The sequence below is a fragment of the Sarcophilus harrisii genome, chromosome 1, assembly GCF_902635505.1.
Source record: "Sarcophilus harrisii chromosome 1, mSarHar1.11, whole genome shotgun sequence".
NCBI lineage: Eukaryota > Metazoa > Chordata > Mammalia > Dasyuromorphia > Dasyuridae > Sarcophilus > Sarcophilus harrisii.
Window position 1 is genome coordinate 215,089,321 of NC_045426.1, and position 14,585 is coordinate 215,103,905.

Below are 14,585 nucleotides of genomic sequence, written 5' to 3' on the forward strand. Positions count from 1 at the left end.
TAAATGCTGGCTATTTTTGTTTATTGTTGCTATTTGTATTAGTGTTATTTTAGGCACTTAAATGAGGCTTTGAATCATATTGATTGACCTCTGGATTTCTTTATCTTATCAATTAATCAATCAACAAAATTTACTAAGCAGGTACAATCTCTGGCACTGGGGATATAAATACAGTAAATGAAGCAATCCCAATTCATAAGGATGTTCCATTTTGATGGAAATGACAATGAATAGATGTGTAAGTATACACAGAAATAAATAAAAGAAATAAATATTAGGTGATTAGGGAGGGAGGGGTGAAGTCATTGTCATGAATGGTTTCTTGTTGAAGTGCTAGAACATGCAAAGAGTAAGAGAAATAATTATTAATAACCAGTAATTGTGGCAGATCCAGATTTTCCCTTTTTTCTCAAGCCCCGATTTTAAAAGTTCATTGTCTTGAAAGTTGCTGATAATGAGACTGGACTAACTTTCTTGTTCAGGGCCGCCATTATGTTCTGTTCAGGTTTGAATGGGGCATAAATTCTTTAAATAGATTACCCAAGGCTGGGAGGAACTTAAGTGGATATCAAGTCCAGCCCCTTATTGTAATATTCATTCTTTTGTTAACTAATTGTTAACTAATCAGAGTTATTGCCATTGAACACTCCTCCAAAAGAATATATGAAAAAATATATGAAAAAAGAATATACATGAGCCCAACTGCCAAGATTGGTTTTCATCTAAGAGAGATGGCCAAATGACCATCCTTTTATTAATATATATGCTGGTCTTATTAATAACATGATTAAATTTCTTAGAAATTAGTCTCTTAAACTTTTTAAATTGCTACAAAAGGAAAAGAGGGAATCTATGAAATTGAATAAAGGAGGGAATATATTACAGGCCTGATGGAAAGCCAGTATAGGGCCTTAAAGAAGGGAGTTGTGTGTGAGGAACAGAGAGAAGATCAGTTTCACTGCATTACAGAGTGCTGGAGGAAGAGTAATATCCAATGAGATTGGAAGAACATGGGGCTGGTTATGAAGGATTTTAAAAGCTAAACAGAAGAATTTATATTTTAAGCCAATAGAACTGATTGAGAAGAGGAATGAAATGGTCACATCTATACTTAAGAAAACTACTTTGCTTGCATTGTGAAGGATAGATTGAACTAGGAAGACCTGAGACAAGGAAACCGAACAGTAGACCATTGAAGTCATCTAGGTTAGAGCTGATGCGGATTTGAATTAAGGTGATAATTATGTGAGTAGAGAGAAGGAAAGTCAGCTGAGAGATATTGTAGAAGATTTGGCTGTTGCTATTTAAGGTTAAAGAGAATGAAGAGTCAAAAATAAAACCTAATTATGAGCCTGAGAGAATGAGTGAATGAATGGATGATGATGCCTTTGGCCTGAAAATACTATCAGGTTTGGTAATTTTTTTTTGACAGAAAGCAGGAAAGTTTGGAAGAGATGAAAGATAATGATTTCTGTGTTAGACATTTCATTTGAGATATCTCTGGGCCATCTGGTTTGAAAGGTCTACATCTATCTATCTATATATAATATAATTGGTGATTGAAGTTCAGGAAAAATTATACTTGGATAGTCATCTGGTAGTCATAAGTATAGAAATGATAAACCCATAGGAAGTGATGAGGACACCAAGGGAAAGTATAGAGATAAAATGAGGGGGCCTAGGCCAGAACATTGGTGACTACCCAGAACTAGGGGGCATAAACAGCAGGGGATATACTTAGAATGAACAATTCTAGGAAGCTATGACTCTTAATTCATCCCAAGATTACATGGGCTGCCATTAAAGTTTGCTGCTCATTAAAATCCCCAAATCTTTTTTAGAATTATCATGACAGTAAGGTGTTTGTTACTATGCTATATTGACCATGCAATTTTTTAAGCAAACTAGAATATTATGTTTTAGATTACTTAAATCTAAAACATTCAAGATGTCCCAAGATACTTACAAAGACTTTTTAGATCAGAGTTTGAACTGAATTGAATTGGATCATTTATATAGGTAGGTTCTCAGAGATAACTACTTTCAATTTCATAAACTGAATTTAAATTCTTAAGACTTGCAACTAAAATCTCAAAGATTTGTGATCCCTAAGTATGGAAACTCTCTTCAGTAATGCAAACTGAAATTACTATGACTAGGAAGTTCTTTGAGATATAAAGAGGTTAAGTGATTTATTATGGGTACATCACCAGAAAATTTCAGAAGCAAGATATGTAAAGACCTTCTTGCCTCCAGCCCAAAGTTCTGTCTACTAGAACTTGTAACAAGTATATACTGGGTTGAATTTGTTCCACAAAGATAGATAAAAATATTCTAGATAGTGGATGAGGTTCCTAGGTCATGGGCTAATACATAGTTTCCTTATGTCCTTTAAAAAAGCACAGAAAGGGCAGATCTGTCCTATTCCTCCTCCTCCTCCCTGCCCCCTTCATCTGATTGTTCACTGGGGTTAATTGAATTATAAAAAGGATTCTTTAGAGGGGGAAACCCATTATAGATTTGTCTTAACTAGTGAATTCTCCTTAGGACATTTAAAACAAAAGTATTTTTAAAAAATTTCACTTTGTACCTTTCTCAAGAGTATGCCTATTGTGTAAAATGATCACATATTCCCATATTTGTGGTCTAGAAAAGAATCTGATTTACTTACAAGATATAAGCAGATGAAAGCTAACACAGTAGCACCAATCATTCGACTTGGGAACTGAAAATATGGATCCCACTCATAGATTCTGCGTTGAAACCAGGATTTCTCTTTTTCTCTGTAGATAGATAAACCCAAATAGATCCGAGGCAGATAAATAAACTAAATTGTTTTTTAAAAAGCCATGCCCTTCTTCTTCAGTATCTGTCCCTTGTGTTAACTTTGCAGGGAAATTTCTGTGAAGACATGTTATTTCTTTGTGCTTGCTGCCTGTGCATAATAATTTCTGTCCTAGGCTACCTCAGCATTCTCACAGCATTCCTACATTCTGTAGGAAGCTTATTTAGGAAATGCAGGTGAAGGAGTTAGGTCCTGCCATGAATAGAATGCTCAACCTTATCTTCCTGAACTCAAATCTAGCTTCAGACACTTACTAGTTGTGAGACCCTGGGCTAGTCACTTAACTCCGCATTTGCCTCAATTTCTTCATCTGTAAAATGACCTGGAGAAGGAAATGGCAAATCATACCAATTTCTTTGCCAAGAAAACCCTAAATGGGGTCACAAAGAGTTGGACATTACTGAAATGACTGAACACAAGAATAACAACAAAGTTAAGGACAGATGTAACTTAAGATTTCTGTGATGCCTGTGAAATCACTCATGAATTATGTGCTTTAAAAATTCAAATTTTTATTAATTATTAATTAATTACTATGTTAATTAGTAATAATGTATTGTTATAGATGTATATACATATATAACATCTATATGCATATAGATGTTATATACAGGTGCTATACCTACATCTATTTTATTAAGGTGCCATCTTTACAGCACCTGCATAAAAAGTCGAGTAGTGTTTTTGTTCACCAACTTTCATGACAATACTATTTTAGAAATATGAAATTTCAGAGGAACAAGTCAGTCAATAAAAACATTTATTAAGTTTTTACTTTGTTCTGGATACTGTGCTAAGTGTGTGTGTTGTGTGTGCCAAGAAAAACAAAAGATAATCCCTGACCATAAAGAGCTCACAGTATATCTGGGAGTCAAGCAAACACATAGGTTCAAAAAATATATAATTAGGATAAATAGAAAATAATCAACAGAAGGAAGGCACTAGAATTAATAGAAATGGAGAAAGCCTTTATAAAGAAGCTAGGATTTTATCTAGGACTTGAAGGAAACCAGGAAGATGAGGAGGGAAACTGTTTCAGGCCTGGGGGACAATTAGAGAAATTTCCTGGAGCAGGGACTTAGAATGTCTTGTTCAAAAAACAGCCAGGAGGTTAGTGTCCCTGGATGGAAAAATACTTGATGGAATGAAAGATGAAGTCCTTCTAACCTTCTCTGGGATCATTTATTTATTAAATATTTATTGAAGGCTTACTATGAGTTCTTAGTTTTACTCTGAGCTATTTATTTTCGAGTTGTTTCATGATATCATGGTTTGATTGCATTTTTTATGCTCCCTTATAACAGCTGTAGCTCTCAAAGTACCACTTGACATATAAAGCACATTGAAATGAATTTTGTTTTGTTGGTTGTCCTTTATTCTTGTCACTCTGCTGCTGTTAGTGCTCTCTTTAATATACACACATGTATGTATTTATACTATTTAATAATATAGTTAATAAATATTTCCTATATGTCATATATAAAATGAATATTTATATGGAAATATATATCCATATAGGTATGTATGTGTTGTGTAATACATATATAATATACACATATATACATGTACTTCTCTGGCTGTATCTTACTTTCCCTAGTAGAATGCAAGTTCTTTGAAGATAAGAATTGTTTTGACTTTTTTGTCTGTATCATAAAAGCTGAACTGAATTTTCTTTAAATGTCATAGTTGGTATTCATGATATATCTAATTACTCTATATAATATTCATATTACAATAACATATAAAAATTTAAATGGTTATTCTTCAACTATAGTACCTGAGACCTGCCTACAAATTGCTTGGAAAAAAAATGGAGGACACAGGTAATAAGTATCTGAGGCCATATTTGAATTGAGTCTTCTTGACTCCAAGACCTATCTTCTATTTACTAGCCACTTAGCTGCCTCTGCAGAGACTATTATCTTCCTTATCTGTGCAGTTGTTTTTTATCACTTTTAACATTTCCTTAAACTGCTGAGATTTCTATTTCCAAAAATTACTATAATGCCCAAAAGAACAGTTTCTTCACCTCCTCCCACCTTTTTATAGCTCCCTTCTTTCCATAGATAACCTATTTCTATTTCCTAGGCAGAAATAAGAAAAAAAAATGCTCTGATCTTATGTCTGCTCATTCACCCAAATTCCCTTAATATCCTCCCTGGAACTGGAGAATTGAAACATTGCCAAAGTGTCTGCGTTTGTATCAATGTGAGATATTGTCTCAGAGATGGAACCCTTTTCAGTATAATTCCTGTATAACTTTTGTGACTTTTCTTCCCATTCCATGGGGCCATGTAAAGTCAATTTTGTTGTTGTTGTTTAGTTATTTTCAGTTGAGTTGAACTTTGTAATAAAGTAAGCAAGAAAATTTCTGACTCCTGTCATTTTAATGCAAGAAAGGGGTCCATTGTCATTGAGAAGGAGAAAAGACAAAGAGGGTCTATACAGGTTGGTTGAGAAAAATGTATGAATTAGTAACCAAGCCCCCTCCAAAGAAGGAATGATGAGGGACATCAGAAGTCAGGTGGGCTGCTTAGGTGAGGAATAAATAATTGAGTCTGTCTTACTGTTCTGGTGGTTTCCTCATCAGTTGTTTTACATGCTCTGCTTGATGAACTTCCAGAAAGGATCTTTCCTCCTATGAGAAAAGGAAAAGGATTTTGACTTCTCTAGTCTCTTTATAATTTACTCCCTTCTATGATCTCTGATCCAGCTACATCGGCTTACTGGACATTTCTCACCTGACACTCCAACTTCATCTCTGTGCTTTGGCACTGGTGGTCTCCTGAACTACTTTCCTTCTTCACTTCCTCCAGCCTATTAGTTCCTCTGGTTTCCCTTAGTCTCAGCTCAAACCCCACCATCTGCAGTAGGACTTTCTCAGTCCTCCTGCAGGACCTCCTTGCAGCTAGTGCCTTTCCTTTAGATTGCTGCTCTTGTGGTTGTTTAGTCATGTCTCACTCTGTGTGACCCCATGGACCATACATCCCAATACTGTCTCTGGGGCTTTCTTGACAAAGATACTGGAGTAATTTGTTATTTCTTTCTCCATAAGATTAAGGCAAACATAAGTTAAACAACATACCAAGGTCACACAGATTATAAGTATTAAAGGTCAGATTCTTGGATCATCATCTTAACTCCAAGACCAGAGTTCTATCCACTGGGCCATCTAACTACCTTCTTTCTACTTTGACACCTTAGATTACCTTCCATCTATTCATCTATTATGTACCTGACAAGTAGATATTATTATTTTCCCCTTTTTATAGTTGAATAAACTAAGGCAGAAGAGGTTGAGTAATTTGTTCACACAGTTAAAAAATATCTGAGGCCAAATTTGAATTCAGTCTTCTTAACTCCAAGCCCTACCCTCTTTTTACTATGCACCCACCTGCCTCTGCAGACTATTATCCTCTTCCTTATCTGTGCAGTTATTTTTATTACTTTTATCTTATATCCTTAAACTGCTGAAATTTCTCCCTATTTCCAAAAATTACTGTAATGCCCAAATGGAACAAATTTTCCACCTCCTCCCACCTTTTTATAGCTCCCTAGTTTCCAGAGATAACATATTTCTATTTCCTAGGCAGAAATAAGAACAAGAAATGGTCTGGTCTCATGTCTGCTCATTCACCCAAATTCCCCTACTATTCCTCCTGGAACTGTAGAATTGAAACATTGCCAAAGTGTCTGCATTTGTATCAGTGAGAGTTATTGTCCCAGTTATTGTTTTCTGTATAAAAAAAGGAAAAGCTGAAGATCCACCTTCTCTCCCCATAGTCCTTCTAAGATTCTCCAGGAGCTAAAACCCTCTGAGTATGAAGAAAGAGTAGGATGAGCAATGAGGGAAATTTTATCAATACAATTATTTTTAATAACAGAAATTCTTTTCTCAATAGCACCTAGTTATTCTGTGACAATAACTGTTACTGAAATAAATGTTGGCATACATCATTACAAAGTTGTCTAGTGAAGAGAGAGCCAGTCTTGGAGCCAGGAACATTTGGGTTTGAATGGCCCTTCTGACACATATTGGCCATGTGTCCCTTGGGCATCTCACTTAATATCCAAGCAAGTCTGACTCTAATTTGAAGAAAAGATGACAACTTAAATTGGAAAAGAAAACTGCCTCATGAAGAAGTTCTCCCTATGATTGTAATCACAAGTATTGTCCCTATCCCTATCATTATAGTGCTTTGAGGTTTTTATACTGTTTTCCTTCCAACAAAACTGAATTGGGTAATAGAAATAAGCATTATAATTTCCACTTTATTGATGAAGAAGCTAAAAAATCTGAGCAGCTAAGTAACCATGACATCCAAACTTAGTTAACTTTTGGAGGTAGAATTCAAATTCATGCCTTCAAACTCCAACCTCAGTCCTCTTTTCATTGCATCGTTGTCCCTTAAGTCTAATGTATTAAATGAGAATTTATCACCTTTCATAAGCCACAAGGACATATCTTAATTGAAGATATGTCACAGAGGTATCTAACAATCTATGTACCATGGGAGAAGGAACTGGAAAGCAAGGGAGGGTACAGCAATGACAGATGGCTTGGCCATCACAAGGTAGTGACAGGTACAGGAAACAGGAAGCTTCCAGGGAGGGGAGAGGCAAGGAGCACACCTGGATGAGACATGAAATGGGGCTTATGGTAATTTCTTATTTTAACAATATTCTTGTTGACTAGGTGCTGAATTCACTTATTTTTCCTCCAACTGAAAGTCTAATGGTGCCATTATTACCTCCTCAATCTGGTACACCTGAGCAAAATCCCTGTCAGCTTGTCTTAGTTATGACTCTGTGAAGGTGTGGGAGAGCCTACATTTGAAAGTGTTCTCTAAAGGAAGGAAGAGCTTATCATGGCTCATACAGACTGATCCTTTGCTGGGGCTCATCAGCTAATGGGGGAAAGTGATTAAAAGGAGCTCCATTTATGTGGTTGAGGTAAGAAAGATGACAAAGCTAAGGGATAGGTGATAGGGAAATAGTTTCCTGGGGAAAAAAATGGCAAACCACTCCAATATCCTTTTGTTTGTTTGTTTTGTACTTTTATTCTTTTTCCATTTTTCTATACAAGGACTATGCCTCATCTTGAGATTTTTTTGATGCATTTCACAGCAAAATAAGCAAAGGAATTATTAAGTAGTTGGGCATAAAGAACATTTTTTACATGTGTTATTTACAGCTTTTTGCATTTTACAAAAAGGAAACTCCCAATTAATAGAGAGAATGCTGATGCTATGCTGTGTGACTATATGAAAGGCGATGTTTGTGCAAGAGCTTTTGGCAGGAGACAGTTAATGTGAGAGAGAGAGAGCGCATATTTTTTGAGATAGCTCCTTTAGAAAGACAGATAAAGACAATGAGGAGAAAGCCAAAAACATTCTTTGAGAAATAGTTTGGAGAAAGTCTCTGGGTGACAACACTTGGTTTAAGCTGGCATCTTATTTTGCTCTCATCAGAAGGGCTCATTCACTCTTGTATATGTTTCTGGTACTCTCTAATTTTGTAGCTTCTCCAATTTCTCAACACTCTTTTGCTTGGATAAATTGATTATTCTTGACATTCATGATTTCCATGGTCTTTTGAGTAACCAGAAATTGGTAGGAACATTCCATGCCAGTGAGTATAAGCTTAGGGCTACCCTCTGTTCTTAAAATTTAGTGACAGGAAAGTAGACCCACGTGCCAGCAATATTTAAGGAAGAAGACAGCTATAATTCTTACACAGTACCCCCTTTAGAGACTCATGGCCCTTTCTTTGTTTATTTCAAGGAAGGAACTATCATCTCCCTTGGAAAAAAAGTAGGCAATGTTCCAAAGATATTTGTTCCAGCCACATTTGAGACAACCTATGTGGACATACATATAGCTTATATGGACACACAGACATCTTAAATAGAAAATCATAAAGTTGACTTGTATTTTTAAAAAAATTATGGCATTGGTGTGGGGATAAGCTCTACTTACATTTTGAACCTCCAAACCTAGATGAATCTTCAGAGCTTTTACAAACATGTAAACAAAACGGCCTAAGAGGAAAGCCAGACACAGCAAGGAAGGCCAATAGAAAATAACTGTTTCGTATGCTCCAATTAGCTGCAATAGAAACCAAAACAAACAATACATGACTTCAGAATTCTCACATGGAGGAAATAAAGAAGGAATATGTATTCCAAATATGGTGAAAGTTTGCCTTGGTTACCCAAACTAGAATATGATGTATCAATGGGAGAAGGAGGCTTAGAGATTATCCATATAATTCTGCTCCATCAACCCAGTACCATTTTATTTTTTATTTTTATTTTATTTTATTTTTGTTTTTTCCCAGTACCATTTTATGTGGGAAAGACTCTGAAAGGTAGAGAAACTTATTTAATTCATACCCCTCATTTGTGATAGAGTTGGTCCTGGAACCAAGGATTTCTGGTATTGATATTGTGGATGGCTGTTATCAAGGTGTGTTGTTAAAAAAAAGACTTGAGTACAAATCTCCCCTCAGATACTAACTGGTTGAGGGAACCTGGAAAGTCACTTAATTTCTATGCATCTCATTTTTCTCAATTATAAAATGGGCATTATGATAGCACCCAAGTTTTTGTTATTGTGAGAATCAAATGAGATAATGTTTGTAATGTTCTTAGAAGAGTCTAGTACATTTGATAAATTTTTATTTGATAAAAACTTTTCTCCTTCTCCCCTCTACCACTATTTTTTTTTGCTTCTCCCTCATGATGAGACTAGGGATTTGATCCAAGGAGCAAATGGAATAATGTATGTGAAAGTGCTTTGTTGTTTTTCCTTTATTCTTGAAGAGGACCATGACATCAGGGAGGTAATGCCATAACATGCAAGTGAAGTGGATTGAAGTGAGGGAGAACTGGCTTTCCTTTTCCCTCCAAGCCATCTGGATCCAATGACAAGATATAGATCAGGATGACTGGAATGGCCATGAAAGACCTTGGACTTTTTAAGCTAAGGTTTTTACCAGTACTACTAAGTAACCTATCAGTGACTAAGGTTAAGAAAGAAATGAGGCAGAGAATAGCCTTTTTTGCCTAGTTAAAAAGAAAAAGATACATCAGTCTTGGAAGAGAAGACCCTCATGGTTTCTGGCTAAAACAAAAGCAGTCACTATTTACTTTCACTGTGAGCCAATCAGGATCTAAAGACCAAGTGAGACTTGGTCATCAATGATAGCACAGAGGGTTAAAATGACAGATGTATACTTGCCAAAATAATTATTTTATGGAGAACTCACACAGGGCAAGCACTCACAAGGTAGTTGGAAAAAGCAATACAAGGAGATTTTCAGGGTATGTCTTAAGAACTTTAGACTCCATTGAACGACATGGGAGACACTGGTACAGGACCATACAGCATAGCGTGCCCTCATCAGGGAAAGTGCTGTGCTCTATGAGCAAAGCAGAATTGAGCTAGCTCAAAAGAATCATGAGATGCTTAAAATTAGAGAAACTACCCCAAAATGTTCATAGGCTCTATTTGTGTCTGACCTGTGGCAGAGCACTCTGAGCTCATATTGGTCTGATCAGCCACAGTCGGACACTCTGTAACTTGACTGTAACATGGTAATGTCATTTTGGTCCTCTTTGAGCATTAAGGGCAACAACCAGCCAATCAACCAACCAACCAACCAAGAAAGAAATCCAGCCTGTAACATATCTTGGGAGATTTCAATGATTAAAATTTACAGTAAGAGTGTGATACCCTAATGGAAAGAGGGAAGAGAAGAAGGAAAGGAAAGGAGAAAAGAAAGGAGGAAGGAAAGGAAAAAGGAAAGAGGAAAGGAAAGAGGAATGGAAAGGAAAAAGGAAAGGAAAGAAAGAAGAAAGAAAAAGGGAGAAAGAAAGAAAGAAATTAAAAGGGAAAAAGAAAGAAAAACAGGCAAACAGTGTTGCCCAGTTGGCCAGTTCTTATTGACTCCCCAGTGGGGCACTTCCTGCTGTTACTCACAGAAGTTGTTGTTGGTCCTTAGTTCTCAAAGAGGACCATGGCATCAGGAAGGGGATGCCATGAGATGCAAGTGAAAGAGAGCTATGCAAAGCCAGCCTCATTGTGAAGGCTGACAGATTTGATTGAAGGCAAGATAAAGGCCTTCAAAAAAAGACTTTGTAAACTATAATTTGATATTCAGATCGAGATATTACAATTAGCATTAATCTCTTGAGAGGTAGTTTGATGTAGTGGATAGTGCCTTGGTCTTTAAGTCAGGAAGACATAGTCTTGAACTCATGACCTGAGTTCCAATCCTGCCTCTGACACGTACTATTTAGCACCGTGACCATGGGCAAATTAGTTAACCTCTCAGTGACAAAGGCCATCCCCTAAAATTGTGAGTTACAGAGAAGTTAATTTGCACCAACAAGGAGTTTCCCCACTGAGACCTCTTTACTCTAATGAAATCATAGTTCCAGACAAATAATATTATTATAGTTCTAATTCCTGACATTTTTACCAGTCTGCAGTCTTCTAAGAATTATAGTCTTAGAATTCTGCTGAGACTTAAATAGGTTAAATGACATGTCCATAATTATAGAACTATTAAGTATCTGAGGCAGGATTTGAACCCAAATTTTCTGAGTTCCAGGTACAATGTTTTGATCACCATTCCAGGCTGCCTTGAGTTCATCATCACAATAACTCCTAAACTGTTAGTTGATAAGAACTGGACATTTTATCTATTTCTAATTATCTAATTTATCTATTTGTAGTTATTTTGTTTTCAAAGGTCACTCCTGAAGATAAAAAAAAAATCTGAATAACTCAAAGGAATGAATTTCTAATGATGAAATTTTAGGCACCATGACAGATGATGGAATATTTTGGTCAAGAGAACTGTTCAGCCTTTCTACTCATAAGAATGGCCCTGGCTCAATATCTCATTTTTTCTTTGGTTTTGGTCACAAAGTCACTATTTTCCCTATTTCATTTCATTTTTATCAGTTACTCAAACCTGAAAAAACATTTGACAGTTTCATGATTTATTAATTGTTGAGAAAAGAGTTTTGCCTTTTTTCATTTTTATTCCATGTCATCTATTTATAGCAGTCTTGGTTTAATCCTATGATTAGGTAACTTTGGGAAATGAAGAAAATTCAGTGCTCTGATTGTGAAATTTCAAAACAGGGTTAGCACGAGAGTATCTGAATGATGGGTGAGCAACTGCTTTAAACTCCTTACATCTCCTTCCATGAAAGTCTAAATGTATGTGTGTATAATAAGGAAGGGAATAAGCATTTATATAGTGCCTACTATATGCCAGACACCGTGTCAAATGCTTTGCAAATATTCTTTCATTTGATCCTCACAGCAACTCTAGGAAGTAAGCATTGTTAGTTGGCACCCCTATTTCATAGTTGAAGAAACTGAGGCAAGTGGAGCTTTGTTCAAAGTCATACAGCTAATAAGTTTCCAAGGCTGGATTTGAACTCAAGTCTCCTGATACTGGGTTTAGCACTCTGTCCACCATGCTATCTAATAGTTATGTTAGGCTTAAGGAATGGAAAAGGACACCAAGATTTATTCATCACAGTCTGAGCAACACATTGCCCAAGTAATGCAGTGGAAAGAATATGGATACAAGAGACAAAAATCTAGGTTCAAATCCAGCTTCAGACACTTACTATCTATGTTACTCTAGACAAATCATTTAATTTTCTCATTATTTGAAAAATAAAAGGGCTGGGGCAGCTAGGTGGTTCAGTGGATAGAGCACTAGCCCTGAAGTCAGGAGGACCTGAGTTCAAATGTGACCTCAGACACTTAACACTTCTTTGTAACTCCAGGCAAGTCACTTAATCCCAACGGCCTCAGAAAAAAAAAAAAAAAAGGAAAAGGAAAAAAAGAAAAAGGAAAAAAAAGGGGGGAGGTTGAAATAAATGACCTCCAAGAGTCTGGATCCTAACTCTGGGTCTGTCTCACATGCTATAAGTCTTGTTTCTTCCTCATCAACAAGTCCTGAGCTCCAAAGCTCTTACATGGGCTTGGGGTGCTCCTGTTGCTTGATACTAATGGCTGTCTTTCATTTATTTAGTGCTTTAAAGTTAGTCAAATGTATGACACTCATTTATCATTTCATTCGAGACTCACACAATCCTTTAAGGTAAGTATTCAAGTAAGAATTCTTTAGCCAGCTGCCTGGGCAACCTGGTAAAATCTATGAACAATCTAGAACAACCTTTTAAAATAGCATAAAACAAAAAAAGTATATATACATATATGTGAGATATGAAATCAATTAAATTGAAATAAAATAAAATAAAAACACTAAGTTTATGGACTAAAAGGAAAGAATTTCTACTACTCTACCCTTGTACTAAAGGTATTATCTTCATTTTACAGATGAGGAAATAGAGATTAAATGGCTTGCCCATAATCACAGTCAGAAAAGCAAGCTTTGAACATAGATCTTCCTGCCTCTAGCATTCTATTCATTGTTCACTTCTGACTTAGCTTAGAGAAACATACTTTGATCTTGGTCTGTTGATTAATCCAGGCTTTACTTTGAATATTTTCCTCGGAATAGCCAGATGCAGAGAAGGAAAACAATTGATTCCTTATTCTTTTACTCATTTAAAGACCATTTGTGTACATTGACACTTAGAGGGTAAATGAATGTGTTTAAATGTTCCTTTCTTGGACTGACTTACCTGTCCATGTGGACACTGCACAATATGCAAGACTGTGATGGCAAACCTAGGGAAAAAAAAACAATATGCTAATTTTGGTTGTTACTACACTTCTCTCAATTCTTAGCACACCTTTGTTGAAAGTATGACAGCATCATAGAACATTAGAACAGAAAGAGACTTTGAAGACCACCTTGTCCAATCTCTTTATTTTCTAGATTCTGAGGTCTAGAGAAGGAAAAAGATATATTTTGCTCAAATGGGACAAGGAACAATATTAAAATATCAAAAAATTTTTTTTAAATGATTATAATTGAATATGCACTCTACCTCTTCCCCTTTCCCTCACCCTATCTTGGAGAATGGAGACAGTTATACATGATGGTTAGATAGTTGATTTCAAAGCCAAGAAGACTTGGATTTAAATACCACCTCTGATATTTAGTGATTGTGGGACACTGGCAAATCACTTAATATTTCAAGCTCTGGACAACCCTCCGAGTCTCCACTTTGACAATCTAAGCTGAAAAAGGGAATTTCTTCCCCTAGAAAGTCTCTATTTGAATAAAATTGTAGGTTCAAAAAGGTTTGGCAATTGTCAATGCTTGTAAATTATCCATGCATATAATTTGTAAATAAAAGGCTATAATAATAATAATAAAAAAAGAAAAGTAAAAAAAAATTTAGGTTCAGCTCCTATTCTGTTCAGTACAGTCTCTAATGAACTGTATTTTGAAACATGCTAGCATGAGCCTTATAACTACTGTGGGTCATGGACCAGGGCTGTTTCCTTCTTTGTATTTCATTGCTCTGATTAGGAATTTTGTTGTCACAATTACATTCTGTTTAATTTCAAAAACTTAAGTAAAAAAAAGAAATTACTTGGTGAGATGGGGGGTGATGTTGGGGGAAGTATGATATGGGACACACAAAGACAAGGATAATACAAGGTAGAAGGTGATGGCAAAGAATGGTTGTTCCAGACAAACTGCTCTAGAAATGTTTGAGGAGAAAGTACATTTTTTTGGGGGGGGACAGGAAGAGGGGGGAGGTTATGGAGAAAATGTAACACTAGAGTTAAGC

General features: G+C 35.9%; 1 protein-coding gene across 1 annotated transcript in view; it reads right to left on the reverse strand.

The window, feature by feature from the left end:
- LOC100932587 (stimulated by retinoic acid gene 6 protein-like) overlaps positions 1–14,585 on the reverse strand; it is a 126,223-nt gene that overhangs the window by 66,334 nt on the left and 45,304 nt on the right. The window contains exons 6-9 of the mRNA XM_031936809.1: positions 13,524–13,569; positions 8,824–8,952; positions 5,413–5,483; positions 2,672–2,783 (exon numbers count right to left, since the gene is read on the reverse strand). Coding sequence (XP_031792669.1) covers positions 2,672–2,783; positions 5,413–5,483; positions 8,824–8,952; positions 13,524–13,569 — 358 coding nt within the window. The remainder of the gene's footprint in view (positions 1–2,671; positions 2,784–5,412; positions 5,484–8,823; positions 8,953–13,523; positions 13,570–14,585) is intronic.